Source organism: Grampus griseus (assembly GCF_964374135.1).
Source record: "Grampus griseus genome assembly, chromosome: 11".
NCBI classification, from domain to species: domain Eukaryota; kingdom Metazoa; phylum Chordata; class Mammalia; order Artiodactyla; family Delphinidae; genus Grampus; species Grampus griseus.
In genome coordinates this window covers 98970287-98994590 of record NC_139005.1, presented here as the reverse complement: position 1 = coordinate 98994590, position 24304 = coordinate 98970287, and the positions used below count along the sequence as shown (strand labels likewise).

General features: G+C 62.1%; 1 protein-coding gene across 2 annotated transcripts in view; it reads left to right on the top strand.

Annotated features, from left to right (window-relative positions):
* WNT7B (Wnt family member 7B) overlaps positions 1 to 24064 on the top strand; it is a gene marked incomplete at its 5' end in the record, with an annotated part of 50301 nt that extends 26237 nt beyond the window's left edge. For both annotated transcript variants that reach the window (XM_082666873.1, XM_082666874.1), the window contains 3 exons: positions 662 to 888; positions 17688 to 17959; positions 23448 to 24064. In XM_082666873.1, the coding sequence (XP_082522999.1) occupies positions 662 to 888; positions 17688 to 17959; positions 23448 to 23927 (979 nt within the window). In that variant the 3' untranslated portion in view covers positions 23928 to 24064. The remainder of the gene's footprint in view (positions 1 to 661; positions 889 to 17687; positions 17960 to 23447) is intronic.
* Positions 24065 to 24304: the final 240 nt, after the last annotated feature.

The following is a 24304-nucleotide window of genomic DNA, read 5'->3' as shown; positions in this document are numbered from 1 at the left end:
CTTCCTCCCCTCGGAGAGGGGGAGAAAGGTGTTTTATACCCCATGTCATGGGTGTGAAAACTGAGTCTCAGAGAGGCAGAATGTCTCCCCAAGGTCACACACGGGCTGTGGCTGCAGTCAGGACCCGGTGGGCTTGGCTGCCGGCCTGCCCAGCCTACTTCGCAGCCTGCCTGGTCCAGGCACCCTGGGGTGGAGGGAGCCGGGGGTCTACAAGTGATGGAAAAGCCTCAGTTGTCTGGGAGTTGGGGTCTGCTGCTTGGGGGCAGCTGTGGACAGTCACAAGCTGGTAGCTGTCAAATCCACGAAGGGTCTGTGCGTCTGATTCGGAGGCACAGAGAGGCGCGGTTCTTGTATTCCACGGGACTGTTGATTCATGGAACTTGTGATGCCGTGGTTCTTGCGATCCCGTTCCTGCAGATTCGAGGCTGGGGGGCGCGGGTGTGTGTGCCTTTTCGAGCTGGAATCCTGTGTGCAGGTCAGTGGAACATGGTGCCTGAGGGCAGGGCTCTGGGCTCTGTTACCTGGCGGGCAGAGCTTGGCACGAGGTGGGCTCCTGGAACACGTCTGCTGGCCGAGGGACTGAGTGGGGAGAGTGGCAGGGGCGGGGTGGCGGGAGCCTGCCAAGGTGTCTCACCTCCTCGGCATCCTCTCCCCCCTACAGAGCGCTGTCATCCGTCGTGGCCCTGGGAGCCAACATCATCTGCAACAAGATTCCTGGCTTGGCCCCGCGGCAGCGTGCCATCTGCCAGAGCCGGCCCGATGCCATCATCGTGATTGGGGAGGGGGCGCAGATGGGCATCAACGAGTGCCAGTACCAGTTCCGCTTCGGACGCTGGAACTGCTCCGCCCTCGGCGAGAAGACTGTCTTCGGGCAAGAGCTCCGAGTAGGTAAGGGCGCCTCCGGGCTTGCGGGGACCCCGCCTTCGGGGCTTTGGGTGCCTGGAGGCCAGGCCACCCACTGAAGGCCAGGCCAGGTGGCCCACGCTCGCTTTTCTACACCTGCTGGCTGATTTCTTTGCTGTAACAGCACTTCTCTGGGTGTGGCCTGCTGGAGGCCTAGGACCCCAGGGAGACCCGGACCCGGACCTGGCCTGGCCCTCTGGGACACTGCCGCGTCTGGAACGAGGGAGGTGTCGACAGGGGCCAGCCCGTGTGAATGGACGAGGGCCCTTGCTCTGGGCTGTCAGGCTGGGGGACACTGTCCTGTGTGGACGTGAGCGGGCAGGTTGGTGGCGCAGTGGTTAGAGGCACGCCGTGCTGATGCACAGCAGCTGGGTGGCCCTAGGCACGAGGCTTTGTCTCTCCATGTCTCTGTGTCTGTGTCTGGAAATGGGGTATGTCGTGGTTCCTGCAGGGGGTGGTTGGGGGGCTTGATGCGAAAGGTGGCGGCCCACAGGAAGCGCTGTATGATTGTAGCTGGGATTCTGAGAGTGGAAGGGACTCTGGCCAGAGGGAACAGCAGGGCGCAGCAGTGTGACAGGTGGGGGCAGGGAGGAGTCCGGCTGGAGGGAGGGCAGGGTTGTGCGGGGGGGGGGTGGGACGGGGGAGAGGGGTGGCCTCCGATTCCGTGGGCAGTGGCACATCCAGATTTCTGTGGGCTGAGCCCCGCTGCGCTTTGCACAGTCCCTGGGCCACACGGCCCCGGGGGAGGCTCCCGTGTGCCCATTTTACAGGGAAGGAGACTGAGGAGTGAAAGGGAGAAGTGGGACTTGCGGAGCCTGACCTGATTTGGAGCCGCTGTGTGACCTTGGGTCTTGCCCTTGGGGCTTCGGGGCCTCAGTTTCCTCGTTTGTAACCTGAGCTCTGAGCGAGCAGGCCCTTGTCTGGGTCCCCAGCACCTCTCCCAGTGCCTGTGTGCAGTAGGTACTTAATAAACAGCTGTTGAACGAGTGAGGGTGGGGATGGTGAGACACCTGCCACCCCTCACCCCCAGGCCATTGTGAGGGTCAGAGGGCAGAGGGTGATAAGGGGACACAGTGCCGGGCATGCAGGGCTTCCCTGTTATTCCAGACCCCAACCCGCGGGCACAGGTGAGCCTCCAAACGTGTGATCACAACAGGTCCTTCCGTTCCCAGAGGGCCAAGCAGCCTGGGCCTTTGGAGCGGAGTCACAGCTGGCGGGACGGAGGCCAGAGCTGAGCTCTGCAGGGCTTGGAACGCCTGCGTGGGGCTGAGGGAGGCACAGGGGAAAGCCCCCAGGGGCTCCTTTGGGTGAGCAGCCTGTGGGTGGCACCTGGCACGGGGGGTAGCACCGCCCCCTCCCGAGGGCCGCGCCACCCAAGTGCAGCTTCCGCCCTCCAGGTGCCAGCGGAGAGGGTGGGACTGCCTGCCCCGTCCCCCGCAGCTGGGAGGGCATGGGCACCAGTGCCCGCTTCATGCCAGGTGCCCACCTGCCTGCCTGGCACTGCCCGTCCCCTTCCCACCCACCCCGCCCCCCAGGACCCTGGGCTCCGATGCAGCTGTGACCATCCCCACGGCACAGCTGAGGATACTGAGGCCAGGGGACTTGTGCGGTGGCCAGTGGCCACACGGGGGAGCTGGGTTCAGATCCCCTTTCTGGTAGCCCTCCCTGCCTCCCTGTGCAAAGGGGGACGGTCAGTGGACATGGTCCTGTGGCCTGAGGACAGGTGGGAACTTGCCCTTCATTTAGGACCTCAAGACATAGGCGGTGAGGGAGACCTGGCCACTCTGATCCTCTCGTCAGGGTCAGGCCCCAGGCGGGGAGTTCACCAATAGCACCAATAGTAAATGCCGGGCTCCTATGCACCCTCCAAAGCCCAGAGGATTGGCGTAGGTCCCCCTGCCAGCGACCGGCCCCCGCGTAGGGACCCACATCACTTTCCCTGAGAGCAGCCCCTGGTGCTGTAAGGATCTTGGCTTGCAGCTCACAGCTGTTCCTTCTTGGAGTCTAGCCCTCTGCCCACAGAGAGGGGTGCCTACAGCCAAGGACGGGCTGATGCAGAGGGTATAAAGTCCCCTTGTGCAGGTGGGGCTGCTCTGTGACATTCTTCATGCCCTGAGCTCCCCTTGGGATCAGGCATCTCAGGCTCTGCTTCTAGGGAGCCCACCTAGGACACCCCCTCTCACTTTCATGAGCATTTCAGAGGCAGAGTTTTTGGCAGAGATGTCCACACCCACTGTCCCCGTCCCTCATTTTCTCACTCCAGTCACCCCTGTGCCGGCCATTAGTGACCTTGGTGTGGCCGACTGACCCTCTTCCTTGGCTGGGCCCCAGCTCACCTGGGCTTCCTCTAGCCTCTGGTTGCTCCTTCCCAGCCCCGCCCCAATCAGCTCTCCCACCCCCCCCACCGGCGTCAAGACCGGCACGGCTGCCCCCTGTGGACCACTCGGCGCGGCTGACCCATGGGAGCCTCTGGTCAACACGTTCAGCATCTTGCTGCTGAAATCTCCATCCTCAGCCTCCCCTGCTGGCCTGACCACCCAGTCGTCCAGCAGAAACCTGGGGTTGTCCCCTCTGTCAATCCCCCCACTCTGCCCCATGGCCACTGCGGGCCTGCCTCCCTGGCCCTCCTCTGGCAGCTGTCAGTTCCTCCCTATGCCTCCTTCCCCACCCCGTCCATGCCATGTCACTCCCTTCCTCCAAAACCTTCAGTAGCTCCCTATTGCCCAGGATAAAGTTAGCTTCCTAGCTTGGAGTCTGAGTAGCCCCTGCCTCCCTCCATCCCTTCTGGAAACTAGAGCTTTGGCCATCGCTGAGCCTGCCGGGCCACTTCCCTCCTGCAGCTTCTCACCCTGGGAGGCCCTTCCCCTCCGCCTTCTTATTCACATCTGATTTCCCCGCTGGCCGCCAAGGCTTTTTTCACCCCTCCTGGCTCTCCGTCATCCACAGGGGGGCTGAAGCCACGCCCTGGCGCTTCCTCCTCAGGGGTCTGTCAGCCCCGGGCCAGCTCAGCACCTGCCTGAGGTTCCCTCTGCTCTCTGCCCCCCGGGGGGGTGGGCTTCCTAACACCCAGGCTGTCTCCCGACAAGCCGGAAGCCCCACCCCCTCCCCCGGCTCCTCGCTGCCCTCCGGGGAAGGCCCAGCTCTCAGCCAGGAGGGCCCTGGCTGCAGGCTGAGCTGGGCTGAGCCCTGCAGGCAGCAGGAGTCCCTCTGCGTGCTGTCATGGTGGTCTGAGCAGGCCCCTCGCTCCGCCCAGGGCTCAGCTCCTGGGACTCACAAGCAGGAAGTCGGGCTGAGCAGCGAGGCCAGCCCATGTAAGAGGCATGCAGGTGCCCCGGGCATGGGATGGGAGCCGGGCCATGGGCTGGCAGGCAGCCACTCGAGCGGTGCCAATTAATGATTGGCCCTGAGAGGGGGGATGGCCTGGGTGGGTGGGACAGGCCCCCATCAGGCCCTGCCTGTGACCTTGGGCCACGCCTAAATCTTGAGAGCTGAAGGCAAACCCTTTAAAGGCGCAAATCGACACCTGTGCGAAGTTCCAACTCCTTTTCCAGCACCTGGTGCTGTTGCTTGGATGCTTCCAGAGATGGGGAGCTTACTACTCCACATAAGAGAGATCTTTCTTATGATGACCCTGTGCCGGCTTTGCCCTGGGGCCCTCGGGGGGCCAGTTGCTGTGCTTCCTCTGGGGAATTGAGGCCCACCCTAATCCTCCCTCCACCAACGAGGTCTCCCCTCACGCTGGGCGGCCTCCACCCTCTGGCCACCGGAGCCCACCCAAGCCTATTTTCTCCCCTACAGAGCGAGGCTGGGCCACCCTGGCCCCTCCTACCCGTCTCTCCCGTTACCTGGAAATGAGCTTGTTGGGGTGGGGTATGTGAATGCGTCCCCAACTCAACTGTCTTTTTCCATGGGGTGCGGGAGGGGGACGGGGGAAAGCATGAGAGTCAGGGGTGAACCTCGTATTCCAGGGACACCCGTTAGAAACTCAGGGTCCCCAGGCAGGGCATTTCTAACAGGCGCCACAACGGAATGAGGACTGCTGTCGAGGGCTTCCTTGATGGGGTGATGTGTCCGTTAAGACCCGAGGGAGGATCAGAGTGACCCAGACCAACCTGAAGGTGAGAGCAGGGAAGGGGGCTCCAGGTGGAGGGAACAGCATGTACCAAAGTCCAGAGGCCGGAAGAAAGTGGATGGTATTTTCCAGGAACTGTGGGAGCGCCTGGAGCAAACGGGACGGTGGGGAGACCGGAGGCGGCAGGAGGGGTCACGGCTGGAGGGCTGTGGGCTGAGGCATGAGCGCTGTGAAGGCCAGGAAGGCACAGGTGGGTCTGAGCACAGAGGACCTTCTGCCGCCCACCGCCCCATCTCTGCCTGAGCCCAGCCCCTTGGGACCCACTGGCACGGGCATGGGGGCTGCAGCTGCGCGCACTCGGGCCCCCGCCCACCCCAAGCTGCCATGGAACACTGAGTCCCGCCCATCACGAGCCGCTCAGACATGACCAGGCATAGGGGCCACCCCTAATCCTGCCTCACGTGGTGCCCGTTTGTTTTGTGGGTGAGATTTGCGTTGGGAGCAAGCCCTGAGCCTCCTGGCTGCCTGCAGTAGGGGCTCAGCAAAGGCCATCCGTTCCTGGACACTCTGAGGGAGCAGAGTGGCCTACCTCTGAGTGTCTGAAAGGCGAGGGTCTGGGGGCTTCAAGTCGGCCACTGGCTGGGGCCTTGAAGGAGAAAGGGCAGCTCCCAGGCCCTGTGCACCTACCGCATGCCTGGCCCCCTGCCCGGGGCTTGCACACCAGGCTCAGGGAGGTCCGACACGAGTCCCCAGGAGGGACGAAGCCTGCACTGTCCACTCTGGGGGCACAGGCCACCGCAGGCAGGAGAGCGCTTGAAATATGGTGCGTGCGAGCTGCGGTGTGCCGTTGAGTGTGAGATACATGACAGGTTTCAAAGACTTGGAGAGAAAAGAAGCAAGAAAAATAGCTCTTTCATGATCTTTTCACATTAAGATGTAGAAATGGTAATATTTGGATATATTGGCTAAATAAAATGTGTTACCAAGTTTAAGCTCACCTAATTATCTTCACTTCCTTCACGTGGCAACTAGAAAAGTTAAAATGACCTGTGTGGCTTGTGTGAGACCTCTGCTGGCGGCACTGCTCTCAGAGGGGTCAGGAGTTGCCCGGAGTCACCCTGGTCAGGGGCAGAGTGGACATTCGAACCCAGGTCTGACTGCCTTCTCCCAGGACGCCGTCCTCCAGCTCGGCTGAGGGCAGACCATCTGCTTCCGGGGGCGGCGCAGGGGCGTGAGGGTGGTTCCCTTTGGCAGCACCTGTAACTGCTCAGCCTGCAAGCGCTGAGTGCCTGCTGCCTGTCAGGCCAGGGGCAGGGCACTGGCAGTGGAGCGAAGGCCACCCAGCCCTGCGCTCGGAGCCTTGCACCCGGGATGCCCTGGGTGAGCCGATGGGGCTGGACTGGGAGGCCTGCCGGGCCCCGGCCTTGCACCGGGCACGCCCTCTCGGCCCACAGGCCCCAGCTCTGAGGGACACACAGCTTTGTCCTGTCTGTCCTGGTCACTCCCTACCCCCACCCCCATCCCGGGGGCCCAGCATGAGGCAGCAGAACAGACATTGTCCAGGCTCGAGGCCCGGGGTCCAGGCGGGCAGGACGCTAGGGAGAATTGGGGCCTCGAATGTCAGAATCAGAAAGACTTTCCTGGAGGCAGGGCTCCCCGAGCCCACTCCTGGTTCAGGGTGTGATAAGCCTTGGTCGCTTGGGTGGCCCTGGCTCTGGGCCCCTGCACCGGAAGGCCAACTTGCTCCCGGGAGCAGCGGTTCCTGAGACGCCCAGGCTCTGGACCCGCCGGTGGTGAGCAGCTGGGGGCTCAGGCTGGGCCGTGGTCGATCCCTCCACGTGACTCCTCTCGGTCCGCCTGGAGCTCATCCAGGATGGGAATTTTCCACCTTCACTGGCAGGGCCCGGACAGACAGGACAGGCTGTGGGGGGGCGGATGGGGTCTGGGAGGGGAGAGGGCGCTGCCGCGGTCCCACTGTGTGACCCTGGGCACGGCCTCCCATTCTCCGGGCCCCCGTCTACCCACCCACACCAGGGCTGAGGCTGGGGCCCCGACGCCACCAGGACTTGGGGGGGCGTCTCTCCTCAGAATAGGGGCAGGAAGACCCTCTGCTTCCTTGGCACACACATCTGCCCAGGGCTCCACAGACGAGGGGTCCAGGATGCCGGGGTCTGGTCCACCGAGCAGGACACAGATCCCAGGTGGGCGGGCCTCCACCCCCGGCCTCCAGGGGCAAGGCCTGGCCCAGACCTCGGTCCGTCTCCACCTGGGACCCCTCCTGCCGCCACTGTGGGAGCACCATTCCCCCGAGGCCGCCGCGGCCGGCCCTTGCACAAACATCACTCGCTCCTGGTTCCCCTGTCCGCACAGCATAGATGGGGAGACTGAGGCCCACGGAAGCCTGTCTTGGCCAAGGTCACACGCCAGTGAGAACTAGAGATCTGAACCCACGGTTCAGCCCTGTGCCCCGGCGGGGTCCGGGTGCCAGCTGGTGGAGACAGGGGGCAGCTGCGGGGGGGCGGTAAGGGGCTCTGGTTCCATCGCGTCCCCCCTCACAGGCAACGGCTGACTTTGCCGCAGGCCCGACGAAGGAGGGTGTGGTCTGAGGAAGGCTGCCTGGGGCTGACCTCCCTAAGGAGACAGGCCGCAGAAGAGGCCTTGCCAGCCTCCCCAGAGCCACGGGGCAGGGGTGGAAGCTTCTGGAAGGCCAGCCCAGCTGGGGACGCAGACCCCCCGGCCCTGGCTGCCCCTCGCCGCGTGGCCCTGGGCCAGGCCCCCCGGGCCCAGCCGGAGCACGACCCCCCTGGAGGGCCGCTGCGGCTGTGAGGGCCCCGCCGGGTCAGAACAAAGGCCGCGGGCGCGGGTGTGCCGGCGTGTTCGGACCTGGCACGACTGTTTCCAGTGCTCTGTTTATGACAACGGCAGGGAAGAGCTTAGCGTGGAGACACTGACTCAGCCGGGGACGAGCCGGGGCGGCGGCTGGGACGGGGCTGGAGAGAGCCAGGGGGACAGAGGGCCGTAGAGAGAGAGGCAGAAACTGAGAGGGAAGGACAGACAGAGACCTACAGCAAGAGGGACACAGAGAGGGCAACACACACGCACATGCACGGGCACACGCACGTGCACACACACAGCGCCAGCGCAGGCCTTCGCCTGTCCCAGGCCTAGGGTCCAGGCTGCTCTGCGATGGGTGATAAAAGCAGCTTCCGCGCCCTGAGCACTTCCTCACCCACGCGGTGCTGGACCCCGCGAGGTGGGTGATGTTATCACCTCCCTTTAGCAGGTACAGAAACAGGCACCGGGGTGCAAGGCATCCTCTCCAGCCTCACTCAGCAGAGCGTGGATCGCACCCGGTGGTGGTCCAGGCCGGGCCCCCCACACCGCCAGAATCCTAGGTCAGGATGGCAGGGGCCTGGTGGGGCGGGGCCTCTGGGCTTCTGACCCTTCAAGTGCACAAATGGGGATTGGGGGCCTGGTGGGCCTCAAGGCATCTCTAGGCTCCCCTGCCTCCCCCCACCCACAGCCTCTCCACCTCGCCCGTGTGTGCTGGGATGCAGCTCGGGCAGGGAGTGCGTGCCCAGGCCCCATGACTGAGCCAAGGCTGGGACACGGGCACTGTGCTGCCCCGCTGGGGGACCCCGGGAGCTGCTGGTGTGGCCTAGGGTGTCTCCTGGCCTCCCTGGCCTCCATCTCTCCACCTGTAAACTGTGGGCAGAGGGAGGTATTCTCCCACCCCTTCTAAGCTCCTGGGAGCCTGAGGGCTGAATGGGGTGGTGGTGGAGGGTCTCAGAGGAGTGGGGGAGCTTACCAGCTGGCACTGTCCCACTGGCCGGGCCAAGGACTCAGGAAGCCCACCCTGTCCCATGTCCAATGTCGGTCACAGCAGCACCCTCCAGGGGCTTTCCATGTTCATAGAATAAAATCTAATATCGTCCCCACGGGCTCCCAAAGTCACCATGGAGTGGCTATCTCTTCTGCATCAAACCATACACACGTGGCTCCCTCCCTCCCTGTGACCTTAGCATTGCTGTTCCCTCTGCCTGAACACTGTTCCCTGTGCCTTTGCATGGGTCATTCCTCTTGTCATATAGGACTCACCTTCGGCATCCTTCTTGAGAGGGGCCCGCACTGGGCATCCTCCACCCAAGTCCCTCCCTACAGCCACCCGCCCTGCTGTCCCGTCCGTGGTTCTGACCGAGGCCCTCTGCCTGCACTCCCTGTGAACCCTCCCAAGCCCGCTGGTCCCCTGGGCTGTGATGTGTTAGTCTTGTCCCGCTGTATGCTTGGCCGTGGGCTTGGGGATGGCTAGGGGCTGAGGGCCTCCTCCCTAGGGCCCTGGGGTTGGCCAGGAGGGCAGGCCATGCTTGGTGCTGGGATGGTAGCAGAGGAGTGAGGGAGGGAAGGGTGAGAGATGGAGTAGGGTGCCCGGGCGTGACACATGCAAGCCTGGGTCTCAGGCCTGGTCAGTGAGGGGGCAGACAGACTGTATGGTTTCCCTGTTCTGGTGGGTGTGGGGGGAGTGGTCCGAGCATGGACTCTGGGGTCCTGGGTCAGATCCCAGCTCTGTGGTCAGCCTGCCGTGAGGCCTTGGGCCAGTCACCCGCCTCCTTTGAGCCAAGCATGCTCACTGTGAGGTGGGGCCCCTGTGAGAGTTTAAATCGAGTAGGACAGGTTGTATGCAATCCCCTAAAACCATCAGATGCTGTATGTTTTTAGAACAGCTTCATTGAGATATAACTCATATACAGTACAATTCAAGCATTTAAAGTGTACTATTCACTGGTTTTTAGTCACAGGTTGTGCAACCATCACCATAGTCAATTTTAGAACATTTTCATCGCTCCAAAAAGAAACCCTTAGCCATCATCCTCCAATCCCCCTCGCCCTTGGCAACACTCATCTGCTTCCTATCTCTGTGGATTTACCCATTCTGGACGTTTCATATCAATGGAGTCATACACCATGTGGCTCTTGTGTCCGGCATCTTTCACTGAGCATCACGTTTTCAAGGTTCCTCCATGTCGTAGCCTGTGTCAGTACTCCGTTCCTTTATATGGCTGAAGAGTGTTTCATTGTGTGGAGAGACCACAGTTTCTTTATCCATTCGTCCGCTGATGGACATTTGGGTTGTTTCCTCCTTTGGCTATCGCGAATCAGGCTGCTATGAGTATTCACATACAAGTTGTCGTGTGGACACGTGTTCATTTCTCTTGGGTACATAGCTAGGAGAGGAATTGCTGGGTTAAATATTAATAGTAACTCTGTATTTAACATTTTGAGGAACCTCCAAATGGTTTCCATAGCGGCTGCACCATTTTCCATTCCCACCAGCGGTGCACGAAGGTTCTGATTTCTCCACGTCCTCGTCAGCACTTGTTAGTGTCTCTCTTTGTATTTTAGCCATCCTAGTGGGTGTGACGTGCTGTCTCATCGTGGCTTTGATCTGCATTTCCTTGATGGCTAATGACGTTGAGCATCTTTTTTTGTGCTTAATGGACATTTTTTTTTTTTCTTTTTTTTGCAGTACGCGGGCCTCTCACCGTTGTGGCCTCTCCCATTGCGGAGCACAGGCTCCGGACGCGCAGGCTCAGTGGCCATGGCTCACGGGCCCAGCCGCTCCGCGGCATGTGGGATCCTCCCGGACCGGGACACGAACCCGTGTCCCCTGCATCGGCAGGCGGACTCTCAACCACTGCGCCACCAGGGAAGCCCTAATGGACATTTTTATACCTTCTTTGGAGAAATGTCTATTCGGGTCCTTTGCCCATTTTAAACTGGGTTGTTTGCCTTTTTATTACTGAATTGTAGAAAATGCTGTGTTTTTTCAAAGAGGGGCAAGTACAGGTTGGCAGAGAGGCAGGGTTTGACAGATCTGAGCTGCGTTGGCCACGAGCACAGGAACACACACGGGAGCACACACTTGCTCACGCTTGTAGGAACTGCATTTGTGCAAACGTAAGTCCAGGCATATGCCCAGGGACACGGGCATGGGGACACATGCAGAGGTACACATGCATGGATGCCTAAACCTGTGTACACCCACGGAGAGCCCATGTGTGGTGTGTCCCACACGTGTGGGCGTGAAGCTCACGTCAGCGACCCTCTGTGTGCTGGGGCCAGGCCTGCCCACCCGGGACCACACGTGGGTCCCCTGACGTGGTGACTTGGCCATATAGAGCAGTCATCCTTATTTTGCAAAGTGGGGACATCGAGACATAGAAAGGCCCCTTGATTGGTCCAAGGTCACCCAACTGGCCAATTTTAGGGTCTGGACTTAAACTCGAGGTCTCAGACTCTGAGCCCCTTCTCTGGGGCTTTGACCTCACCTCAGTCATTCTGGAATGTCAGGTCTGGGCTCCCCGACTTCCTGAGCCACTGTGTGACCTTGGGCAGCATGCTGCCCCTCTCTGGGCCTCAGACTCCTTGTCTGAGGAGTTGCACTGAGTGGCTCGCACTGGATGGTCCCTGAGGCCCTCCCAGCCTCTAGGTGCCGGGTCCCCAGCTCCCCTTCTCAGAAGGATGCAAGTGCTTTTCTCACCCTGCCTCCCCAGGCCCGCAGTTAATCGGGTCATTATGAGCTCAATTAGGGCTTTTTGTGGCTTTCTAAAGATAGTGTGCCAGGCCCCTACGGATGCTAGGAAGTGGCAGGTGGCTTTGAGGAGACACTGAGGAGGATGTGTGTGCCTGGGGCCTGGGGAGGGCCGGCACAGCCCCCAGCTCTGCCCTGGGGGGGTAAGGGGACCTCTGTTCTGCCCAGGCCCCCGCATGACCCAGGAGCCACATTTGTCCCCTCCAGTAACTGCTCACAGAGATCTGCCTGGTCCCCAGCGTCCTCATCGGGGTCAGGGTGAGGGGACAGCCGGGTGGGCTAGGCCCTACTGACCCAGGAAGACCCTCTTTCCCTGGGAGTCAGGTCTGGCCGGCACGGAGCGGGGCAGTGGGGGTGCGGTTAAGTTTGAATAACCAAGAGCAAAGGGAGAGCAGAGCTGGCTGGCCCCTGAGCGGCCGACGCCTCAGTTTATCCATGGGGCAGTGGTCTCTGAGGGCGTGGCTGTTGTGGGTTCATCCGGAATAGGCATGGAGGCGGCAGCTGGGCAGGCGGACTGGGAGGAGGCTGTGGACAGCACAGAGAGGGGCCTGGGCCTGTCCTGGGGTCCCTGCACTGTACCTGGGCTTCCCTGGCCCGCTCAGTATTTGGTGATGCTGAGGGCGATGCCCATTTGTGCTGTTTGCTCTTAGAGCTGCTCCTGGGGCCGTAGGGCGAATGGGGACGCAGGCTCAGAGAGGGTTTGTGACTTGCCTGGGGCCGCACAGCAGCTGTGAGAATGCAAGTCCAAGGCTTTCTTGCCTGCTCCTCCCCGAGTCTCCCTGTACCTCCCTCTCTGCTTTCCCGAAACCTCGGGCCGGGGCCCCGCGTGGCTAATGGAGCCCACCTTGACCTGTCAGGTGCCAGACGCAGACTGCAGAGCCCTGTTGCTGGCTCTGGTGTTTGGGGGTACAGATCCACGCTGGGGTGGCTCTGGATCCCAAGAGGGGCCCCCGGGCCTCCCAAGTCTGAAGCGTACCCCCAGGACAGCTGCTGGCCCCAAACAGACCATCCTCGCTGCCTTCCCCCAACTCCCCACCCTCATCAGCAGACAGAGCTGGAGCAGCCGCTGTGCTCAGACGGCCATTACTGCTACTGCCTGGAGCAAATCACTTCCCGCCTTTGAGGCTCGGTGTTCCCACCTGCGAGATGGGTCTCATCAAGAGGCTCTGTTCCGTGGGTGGTCGTGGAGATAAAAGGAGGTGATGGGGCTTCCCTGGTGGCGCAGTGGTTGAGAGTCCGCCTGCCGATGCAGGGGACACGGGTTCGTGCCCCTGTCCGGGAAGATCCCACATGCTGCGGAGCGGCTGGGCCCGTGAGCCATGGCCGCTGAGCCTGCGCGTCCGGAGCCTGTGCTCCGCAACGGGAGAGGCCACAGCAGTGAGAGGCCCGCGTACCGCAAAAAAAAAAAAAAAAAAGAAGGTGATGAATGTAGTGCGTCCAGCCCCAGCCCTGCTCACATGAAGACTCGGAATGATGCTGCAGGGTGGGCGTACCTGGAAGAATCAGACATGGATCCGACCCACCACCCCTGCAGCCCGCGGGCACCTGGCAGGAGCCCAGAGGAGGGCCCTCACCCCAATGGGGCTTCCGGGAGCAGGGGGCCTCCCAGCTGCGTCCAGAGCCTGGGTGAGCTGCAGGCACGTGGGCGCTCAGGCAGGGTTCCCAGCAAGGAGGGGGCCAGCGTCCCCCAGCGCAGGCAGCAGGGAGCCAGGCTACTCCTGTTCCAGAGCAGTGGTGTGCGCCGGCTGCTACGCTTGGCCAGGTGGGGCTTGATGGCGTGGTGGGTGGGACGGCTGGGCTCGAGGGCATCTCTGAAGCTTGGGGAGCCATCGATGTTTGCTGGCCCTGGGGCACGGGTTCAAGGGGCTTCTTTTTTTTTTTTTTTGCGGTACGCGGGCCTCTCACTGTTGTGGCCTCTCCCGTTGCGGAGCACAGGCTCCGGACACACAGGCTCAGTGGCCATGGCTCACGGGCCCAGCCGCCCCGCGGCATGTGGGATCTTCCCGGACCGGGGCACGAACCCGTGTCCCCTGCATCGGCAGGCGGACTCTCAACCACTGCGCCACCGGGAAAGCCCAAGGGACTTCTTTCTAAATCTACACACTGGCTCCTTCTCACCCTGGAGGACGTGCAGGCGACATGCCAGGGATTCCAAGCCAGCCCCTGTGGTGATGGGGGAGGGGCCCGTCTCATCCCTCCACGTCAGGCACACTGTGACCTGGGGCCAGTAACGAAGCCCTCTGAGTCTGCAGCCACGTCTGTGAAATGGGGCCACGGGGCTGTCGTGAGCATTAAATAAGATGTATGTGCAGAGTGCGGGCACGTGGGAACCCCTCCGTCCAGGACCCCACCTCATTCTCCTCGGTTCTCCCTAGATTGCAGCGCTCTCACTGCTTGCCTCCCCTTTGTCTCCATGGTGAGATGAGAGGGTTTGGCTCATTAAAAGCAAATAAAAAAGGAATTAGTGGGAGCGGCAGCCCGGTGAGTAACTGATGAGTAACCGGGTCTGAGCTGAGCAGGGCAGAAACCAGGCGGGAGCAGAAAGCCTGGGAGAGGGTTCTGTGAAATGCCCTCCAAACACATAGGCACGGCATGGGCGCCTGCTGGCCTGCTTGGGGGCGTTAGGTCGGAGGACGTGGGAGTCCCCCATCTGGCTGCCGATGGGGAGGGAGAGCGTTTGGGGAAGAAGAGGGTCACGGGCAGGGCTTCCGAGGGCAGGCCGCACCGTGCTCGCCTAGGCAGGGCTTGGTTGTGGCACTTTTAACGCCGTTGGCCTGGCCTCTTGGTGTGATTACACAACTGGTGGAGATTTCTAACCCCTTGCTGGGCGACTAGCTTGTGACACGCCCACTCTGAGGCTAGCTCTACCTCCCCAGAGCTCCCCGCCGGCGTTCCCCTGCCACTAGCGCCCCGCCACCACCGCACGCCTGGGGTCCACAGATCGTCCAAGTGCAGCATCTCCTCTGCAAGGGGGCTGTGCACACCTCTTCTCCTGCCTCCTCCTGCCCAAGGTCACCGAGCTGCACGGGGGCCAAGCTGGGGGCAGGATGGCCTCCGGTGACCTGCGCCCCAGGCCCCGAGTCCCTCTGTCTGCCTCGCTGGGCTTTGATTCCTCTGCCTGGGCTCGAGTCCGGCTTCAGCCCCTAACAGCTAGTCTCATAACTTCTGTGTGCCTCAGCGTCCCCCCCTGTGCAATGGCAATAAGGATGAAACCTGCCTCGCACGATTGTCGGGACAGTGCGATGAGAACACGTGCTAAGGGTTAGAGGGGTGCTGGTGCCGTGACAGCAGGTGAGCGATGGTGTGAGGAGGAGAGAAGCGCAGCTCTGCTGATCCACTTTCGAAACAGTTCCAGGACCCCACCCCTTGCGTAGCCAGAGTGAGCTCCAAGATGCACATCCTACAGCCTCGTGCCCCAGCACCTGCACGGAAAGTGCCCGCTGCTGCATGGGACATCTCTGGCCACCCACAAGCTGGCTCCCTGGGACCTCGGCCACCTCTTTTCTTATTGCTCTTGATCTCAGACTTGTGCAAGCAACAGAAAGTCGTTTCACACCTCTGCACCAGGAGTATGCACCTACCACCCACGCACCACACAACTATATACTCACACGCTCACGTACTCAGACACCATGTACTCAGTCACGCACATCACGTACACACACTCTCACGCACTCATGGGGAGTTAACTCATACTTCTTGGTAAGATTTATTTTAAGATGTCACCTCCTACAGGAAGCCTTCCCTGACTCCACCCCCCCCGCCCTCCCTTAGAGAGGCAAGTCACGGCATTCTTGGAGGTTCCATGGTTCCCTGTGCCCCTCCTCGCAGAGCACTGTGGTCCCCTCCTCTCCTGGAACCCCCTCACGAGTTCACCGCTGCTCCCCCGCCCATGCGCAAGCTTGTCGCAGGCCCTGCTGGGCTTGGGTGACACCAAACCAACAGCGAGGAGTTCAGTAATCCGCTTCGCACCATCCTCTCCCTGTCCCTGTGTCTGTCTGGTGCTCCCGGCTGGTGGCCTGGACGGTGCAGGGACCAGGGCTCCTCGGTGATCCTCCAGGAGCCACTCACTGTGCTGAGAGAGGCTTCTTACAGAGCAGTGGCAGCAGAGCGGTCCCCACGCGGGAGGTGGGAAGTGTGGGCAGGAAGGGCCCACCCAGGAGGAGGGGCTGGATGTCCAGCAAGGCCCTGGGAGGGCAGTGCCGCCCTGTGCCCTTTGCAAAGATCCCCTGATCTTTCTGGGGAGGAAGGGATGCCCGACACCACCTTCCATCAGCTCTTCTCAGAGGATGGAAGTTTCCAGGAAGCTATGGCCCCTCCGAGACAGCAGAGGCCAACCAAAGCCTCCTCTGCCCTGGGTCCCGGAGACCAGAAGGTCTCACCCTGGTCCTCATCCTGAGTGGGAGAAACCCCGGGAACAGGGACCCCAGATAAGTGAGCCCCCCAGGGAACAGGGACCCCACCAAGGGTGGCCCCCCCACCCTGGGGACAGGGGCCTCCCTGAAGGTAAGCCCCCCAGGGGAACAGGGGTTCCATCTAGGTGAGCCCCCCTCAGCTGGTTGGTGGGTGAGCAGGTGGACCCCAGAGCACACAGTCGGCGCCCAGCACAGGGCTGGGCATGCAGTTGGTGCTCAATGGATGTTTATGGAATGGGCCTAACTTGACCCTCCACCCTCCCTCAGTCTGGGGGGATGACGCCAGCCCCCGACAACAGGGACAGCACACAGAGGGGCACGCTGGTGCTCGCGGGGCACAAACACAGGGCTTGTGCAAGGATGGGGTCGTGGGTTTGCAGTGGCCACACCCCGCTATTGCTGACGGCAGTGCGATTCCCGCTCAGCAGAGCTTGGCTTTGGGCCAGTCGACATCACTGAGCTCTGTACCCGTAGTGGCAGGTGCTGGGGACCACACAGAACCGGCCGTGGCCCACAGGGAGCCTCTGTGCTCGTGGGCAAGGTGAGAGGGGCTCAAGAGACTGGGGCCCGGATGGCAGGATGCACAGGCTGGGGGCTGTGGAAAATAAAGAATGAGAGCTGGACCCGCTCATCTGAGGGGACTTTGACCCGTGTGGAGCTGGCAAGTCCCAGTGGTAGGGCTAACCAGGTGGACAGTGTCGAGAGCAATGAGAGCGTCAGACCTGCCACTGAGGGAGATCAGGCAGCCCGGGCTCCCTTCTGGCTGGTGGTCTGGGAAGGTTGCCTGGAGGAGGAGGCATTGGAACTGGCCTTGGTAAGTTGTTAAAATTTGGGCATGAAGGGGAAGGAAATAACACCGAAAAGACCAGGAACCGTCCAGGAGCATGTGAGCAGTACCGGATTTGGGTCGTTCTGGGTGGCGGACGGGGAGAGGGGGCTGGGGGTCCAGCTGGACATGGACTTCAGGCTTGGACGGCAGGCCTTCCCTCCTCAGCTCAGGCAGAGGAGAGGGAGGGAAAGTGTGGGGGGGGGGGTGCGGAGCTGCACTTTGCACCTGCCTGGAGGGTGGCTGGCGGGTGAGGGAGGTCGGGAGGACCGGCACCTGAGTGTGGCAGTTCAGAGACCCCTGAAGCAGGCAGGGGTGTCGGAGGAGAAGGGAGATTCAGGAGGCCAGGGCCTGGTGATAGGGTGACAGTGGGTGCTTAGAGAGGGAGAGAGACAGACGGCAACGAAGGGCTCTGGCGCCACTCTGAGCTGGGGCGATTCTGTCTGGCTCCTGGCTGGTGGGGTGGGTGCCCCCCAAAGGGATCAGCACAAGTGGCTGGTTCATGAAGAGCAGCGCTGGGAGGCTGACAGAGGCCCAGACCCCAAACATCCCCTCCCAGGCCCGCCCCGCACTGCTGTCTCCCAGGAGGAAGTTGGGCCTCTCCAGCCCAGGCTTCCGGGACAGGAAGAGAGGTGTCTTACATGCCGGTGGCAGGGCCGTGGCATGCATCGAGTGCCCACTGTATACCGTCCTCACCACAGCCCTGAAAGGTGGGTTCTATCGGCCCCACTTTGCTGAGTGAGAAGCTCAGAGAGGCTAAGGGCTGAGCCCAGAGTCACACAGCCGGCCGGCAGCAGGACCAGGGCCCAGCACTGGGTCCCCTGAGCCCACCGGGCCGGGACCTGCGGGGCTTCACCGTCCGCACCCGCCCCCTCCCCGCAGGGAGCCGGGAGGCCGCCTTCACGTACGCCATCACCGCCGCCGGCGTGGCTCACGCCGTCACCGCCGCCTGCAGCCAGGGCAACCTGAGCAACTGCGGCTGCGACCGCGAGAAGCAGGGCTACTACAACCAGGCCGAGGGCTGGAAGTGGGGCGGCTGCTCCGCCGACGTGCGCTACGGCATCGACTTCTCCCGGCGCTTCGTGGACGCCCGCGAGATCAAGAAAAACGCCAGGCGCCTCATGAACCTGCACAACAATGAGGCGGGCAGGAAGGTAGGGCGGGCACTGGGCGGGGCGGGGCGGGCAGGCCTGGGTCACGTGTGACGGCCGCGTTACACGGGGACGCTGTGGCCCTCTCTGAGCTTTGGGCCCCTCTCCTAGCGGAGGGAGTTGGTGACCTGAACCCTGAAAGTGCGGGGTGGGGAGTGCTGAGCGCAAGCCGTCACTTCTGTCCGTCCCAGCAGCCCGAAGAGCTGGGCCTTACTGTTCCCATGACAGAGGTTTGAAAACTGAGGCCGGGAGTGAAGTGACGCCCGCGGCCCCCAGCTGGTGGGCGGTAGGGGTGAGACAGGGATCCTGTCTGCACACAAGGTGGGAACTGGGCCTGGCCTGGGACCCAAGGGTGAGGGGAGGCCCCTGGGCCACAGTCCATGTCCCTGCCCTGCTCCTAGAGGGGTCTTGCCGATATACGAGGAAAGGCTTCCTGGAGGAGGCGGCCTTTGGCTTAGATTGCTGTGAGAGACTGGAGGAAGGGGTGTTCCCAGGAAGCAGGAACAGGGCAGAAACTGAGCTGGGGGCTCTTGGGCAGCCAGCTTCATGCGTGGTGCGGGCCGCAGAGTGGTGGGTGATAACCGAGGACATTCAAGCCGGGACGCACTGGGGAAGAACTCAGGGCGAGTCCAGCCCCGCCCCTGGGAGATGAGGGCCCCAGATACTGGGCTGGGAGGGGCGGCCGCCATGGCGGCAAGATGGCCCGAGATAGGGTAGCCAGCCAAGTGGAACGCCTCTGGGTCTGGCTCTCCAGCCCGGGGGGCTGCACCCAGGGCGCCAGGGCCTGTGGGGCTCTGCAGGCTAGGCACGACTTGCCTTTCCAGGCATAGAGTTGAAGATGCCCTCTGCCGCAGGGCCCAGAGCTGGGCTCGTTCACTCTCGCTGCCCCTTCTGTGTGCCAGGCGTTATGCTGGGTGCAGGGTCAGGGAGGAGTGAGACATAGCCTTGGCCGCGGGAGCTCCCACAGCTCCAACTGGGGCCACATGAGGGGAGCAGGGGCTGCACCCAGAAACAGTGAGAGCCCGGGGACCTGAGGGAGGGGTAGCAGTAGCTTCCGGGAGGCAGTGGTGTCCACATACCGGAGCTGAGAAGAGCAGAGGCAGAAGGAGCTGGCACCTGCGAGGTGTGGGAGGGGTGGAGGGGTGTGGGAGGAGTGGGGGAGGGGTGGGGAGGGTGGGGGAGGAGTGGGGGAGGGGTGTGGGAGGAGTGGGGGAGGGTGGGGAGGGGTACTGCAGATGGTTCCGGCTGGCGGGAGCACGCGGGGTGGTGACAAAGGGCCTGAGAAGTAAGCAGGGACCAGTCCAGAATGGGCCTTGAACGCCAGGCCCAGGGTTTGACTTCATCCTGTAGATGTGCAGGTTGCCATGCAGCAGGTGGTTATTAAATTATTGTCAGATGAACAGATGAGTGAAGAAATGAGTGACAGCCTTTGTCTCTAAGGAGCTCACAGACAGCACATAGGCCCCATTCTCTAGGCACAGGCAAACAGTGATCTGGGTCTGGGAGGGCAGAGGAAGGAGAGATTCACTTACATGGAGGCACCAGGAGGGCTCGCTGGAGGAGGAGGTGTGTCTGAACTCTCAACTGAACTAGCCCCCCCACCCCCCTTTGAGCCTCTGCAGTGGCTTAGGTCTTGAGCAGGGGTTTTCCCACACCCCTGGGAGGACGGTCTCACTGTCCCCATTTTACACATGGGGACTCGGTGGCAGCAGGGGGTGGGCGGGAGGGGGTCCTGCCAATTGACAGGTGATGAAAAGGCATAAGGGAAATGGAGGCTAGCAGGATTGGTTCCCCGGGGAGACAGGAGGCATGACAATAAGGAGGCTGGTGAAGGGGCCTGGGCCTGTTCAGGGGGATGAGGATGGAAGAGGGTCAGCATGTTGGGGGTTTTGGACTGGGGTGAAGCCATGAACCTGGAAGCCATGAACTGAGGAGAAGGAGATTGTCAGGGTCTGGGAGGGCAGATGGGTAGTGCGAGGGCCCGTCAGGGACAGGGCAGCCCCAGGAAAGGCCTCTAAGGTGGTCAGCAGCCGGGATTCTCCTGCCAGCGCTGTCCCCAGCTGTCTGTGAGGCCCTGGCTGGCCCGGTCCTTCTGCTGAGTCAGTCTTCCCATCCGCACAGTGGGTGTAATGCACCTTGTGCCCCTCCCCCACTGCCTCTCCAACAGCCTTGACCCTGTGGGGCTGTGCAGCGTGTTTGTGGTCTGAGCCCTTGGAAGAGGCCAACGGTGGTGGCCACACAGTGTCCCCGGGGGCTGATCATGGCAGTAGAGGTGGGATGGGTGTGGCTTTTGAGGCTTCCTAGAGAACTGAGTCCAGACCTTCACGGGTCATCCCAGTGCTGGGGCACCCTGGCCCCATAATAGAGCGGCCAGGCCCACCCCTCCACCCCCTCAGGGCCATGGAGTTCAGCAAGTCACGTGGAGAGGAAGCTGATGATGCCACAGCAAAGTCCCCCAAACTGCGTGGCTTAGAGCAAGAGAAATTTATTCTCTCATAGAGGCAGAGGGCCTAAATCAAGCTGTCGGCAGGGCCAAGCTCCCACCACGGCTCCGGGGAAAGACCCTTCCTGCCTCTTCCAGCTCCTGGTGGCCCCAGGTGCTCCTTAACTTGTGGCCACATCATCCAGTCTCTGCCTCTGTCTTCACGTGGCCCCTCCCCTGTGTCTGTGTTCCCTCCTCTTCTGTCTCTTATAAGGACATGTGTCCTTGGACTTAGGGCCCACCCTGAACCAGGATGATCTCATCTCGAGTCTTACTTACATCTGCAAAGTTCCTATCTCCAAATAAGGTCACCTTCTGAGGTTCTGAGTGGACATGAATTTGGGGGGGACACTCTCTTAGCCCACCCCAGACCGGCACATGGCCCACCGCCTCCCTGGTGGGCCAGGGCTGGACAAGCTGAGACCTGCTCAACTCCTGGCTCCCTCAGGACTACGGTCCATCAACCCTGTGACTCCCCCTAACTTGACAGTAACTAACCACTGTCCCCAGAGTGTGGGCCGTCCATTATTCTGGAAAGAATCCCGGTCAGCCCTTTTCTGGAGCTCCCCCATCCACCCCCTCCACTACCTAGGGTGGTGGGGCAGGGGTGAGGCCCAGGGGAGGGGCCCTGCTCAGCCGCCAGCTCCTCTAGGCAAGGGTGGGTCACACTGCACCCTCCCAGGTGGTCTCCTGGGGCAGCGGGACTGGCGCCACCGTCACTGTCGCTCTTGTCGTGAGGGCACTGGAGGCCGAAACAGCACCTTCTTGAATCCTGTGATCGTGTCCCGGGAGAGGCTCAGCCCCGGGACCCAGCCAAGCAAGGGTTCAACCCCTTGCTCTGCAAACAGCTGCCCGGTCGGCTTCATCTGCTGACTGTCACACAGGATCTGAACGTGGAGGGAACGGGTGGAGGGAAGGGGCTCGGGGCAGATGGCAGAGCGAGGTGTGGGGCAGCTGTTCTGCAGCCGACGTGGGCATCCCGATGGCCGTTAAGCCTGGACCACCTGACTGGCACAAATGCTAGCCTGGACACTCCTGCCAGGTCTCTGGCCATCACCACCTGTCTGAGGAGGCACCTCCGGGGTTAGCAGCCTGGGGTGGGGGAACTGCTTCCCGGGCTGGGGGCTCTGAGAGGGCTATGATCTGGTCAGCTCCTGGCCCGGGGGCATCACGGCAGGCAGTGTGGCCAGGGCAGGAGAAGCTTCCCGGCCTTGAAGGGTAGATTAATGGAGGGAGGGGCTTTTGGAGGAAGGGGATGGTCCAAGCAAAGATGAACATGGGGTGGGGTTGAAGGAGGGAAAGGAGAGGTCTGACTGCGATGAAGGGGAGACAGGGGAGGGGCAGGGGGCAGAGAAGAGGTCCAGATATGCTTTTCCGGGGTGGAGGTCCCACCCTTCACCCAGATCCCCAGACCCGACTTGTGGCCAGTGCCTTCCACCCAAACACCCCACGGCACAGTCACCAAGCCCTGCAATTCCAGTTCTGAGTGTTCCCCAAACCTCCTCTCGATATCGGGGCCGCCCCACCTCGGCCCACCCATGACAGAGCATCACCCTTCCTTCTCCTTCCTCCTCCCTTTTCCCCAGCTTCTCCTGTCTCCATCCCCAAGCCACCAGCCTCACGTCATGTTCACTTGGGCCGAGTCTCCCCTTCCTTGCTTGTGCTGTGCTGCCCTGGCTCCCCCTCCTCTTTGTCTAATGACCTCCTACTCCACCATCAACACCTAGTACAGGCACCGCCTACTCCAGGAAGCCCCCCACCCTAGGCAGCCTCCCCCTGTCACAGCCCCTGCACTTTGCTGCTTTGTGTGTTGGTTTCTTCCTGTTTCCCACCTGGAGTGTGAGCCCCGGGGTTCCTGCCTCGGTCCAGGGCCCCGTGTGGTCAGGGCTGGGAAAGCGAGGGGGCGGCAGCCGACACCGTGGGAGTTTCTGTCTTTCTTTCATATGTTCATTCATTCATTCATTCACTGAGATTCAGGGCAGGGAAAGCGAGGGGGCGGCAGCCGACACCGTGGGTGTTTCTGTCATTTGTTCATTCATTCACTCACTGAGGTTCAGGGCAGGGAAAGCGAGGGGGCGGCAGCCGACACCGTGGGAGTTTCTGTCTTTCTTTCATATGTTCATTCATTCATTCATTCACTGAGGTTCAGGGCAGGGAAAGTGAGGGGGCGGCAGCCAACACCGTGGGTGTTTCTGTCTTTCTTTCATTTGTTCATTCATTCATTCATTCACTGAAGGTCAGGGCTGGGGTTCTGGACCAGGGGGCAGAGGGTGGCCAAGACCCTGTAGGGCTGGGCTGTCACAGTGAGGCCAGCGGGAGCCCAGACAGCTGACAAATGGCCCTTGTGCAGTCGTGGGGCGGCAGCTAATGATTCCCCATCTTTAATCAGGCCTGGCTGGCAGGGCCTTTTCGATCCAGGTAAATGAGTGCCTGGGGTCAGGGCTGGCTCTGGGAATTGGCTTTCCAGGGCCAAGGAGGGAGGCCCAAGGAAAACACGGCTGCACCCATCACGGGCCCTCAGGGAGCGGCAGAGAAAGAACAACACTGTCGGAGGGCGGCTTCCCAGCAGACGGCACGCCCGGGCCTCACGGATCCATGCACTCACCTCCCGCCCGCCCCCACTCTGTCCTTCAGCAAAGGGGTACAGAGCTCCGTGTGCGTGCCAGGCTTTCACTGAACAGCCACTCATTAAGCGCCGACTGCATGCCAGGGCCTACCCCAGGCACGAGGGTGCGTAGTGGAAGAGACAGGGGTGGGGGATCCACACTTATTAAGCACCTGCTGTCGCTGGACCTGGCACCGACGAGAGGTGTCTCCTCCAGCCTGGATGGGTGCGCGCACCAACTTCCCACCTGTGGTCAGTAGCCCCGCTCAATGCATGAGGAGACGGAGGCTGTGGGAGGAGGAAACACGGACCGTGTGTCACGCAGCGGGAGGTGGGGAGCCGGGTCCAGGTCTGGGGGAGGCCCAGACCCTCCACCCACACTGAGCCTGCCCTGTGGCCCGCAGGTCCTGGAGGAGCGCATGAAGCTGGAGTGCAAGTGCCACGGCGTGTCGGGCTCGTGCACCACCAAGACGTGCTGGACCACGCTGCCCAAGTTCCGCGAGGTGGGCCACCTGCTCAAGGAGAAGTACAACGTGGCGGTGCAGGTGGAGGTGGTGCGGGCCAGCCGCCTGCGGCAGCCCACCTTCCTGCGCATCAAGCAGCTGCGCAGCTACCAGAAGCCCATGGAGACGGACCTGGTGTACATCGAGAAGTCGCCCAACTACTGCGAGGAGGACGCGGCCACGGGCAGCGTGGGCACCCAGGGCCGCCTTTGCAACCGCACGTCGCCCGGCGCCGACGGCTGCGACACCATGTGCTGCGGCCGAGGCTACAACACCCACCAGTACACCAAGGTCTGGCAGTGCAACTGCAAGTTCCACTGGTGCTGCTTCGTCAAGTGCAACACGTGCAGCGAGCGCACCGAGGTCTTCACCTGCAAGTGAGCGGCTCCTCCCCGCCCCGCGGCCCCGCCCCCCCGCCCCGCGGCCCCGCCCCGCGGCGTTTTGCACTTCTGCTCCCAGCTGGGCCGCCGGCAGAGGTGGGTGGAGAAGGTGGGAGCTCCGCGGGCGGGCACGGCAGAGCTCCCCCGGGGCCGGTCACCCTCTCCTTGCCCCCCAGGGGCTCCCTCCTGCCATTCCTGTCCCCTCCCGTGGCAGAACAGTGCCCGTCACCTGGCCCAGAGGGCGAGGCCAATGGCATGAGTGTCACCGAGGGGCCCAGTGAATTTCTTTTCTTTTCTCCGGGAGAGTGAACCCCAAGGACACCCACATACCCCGGAAAGCAAAGCGACAAGACTCTGAGTGTCCTCCCCCGCCTGGTG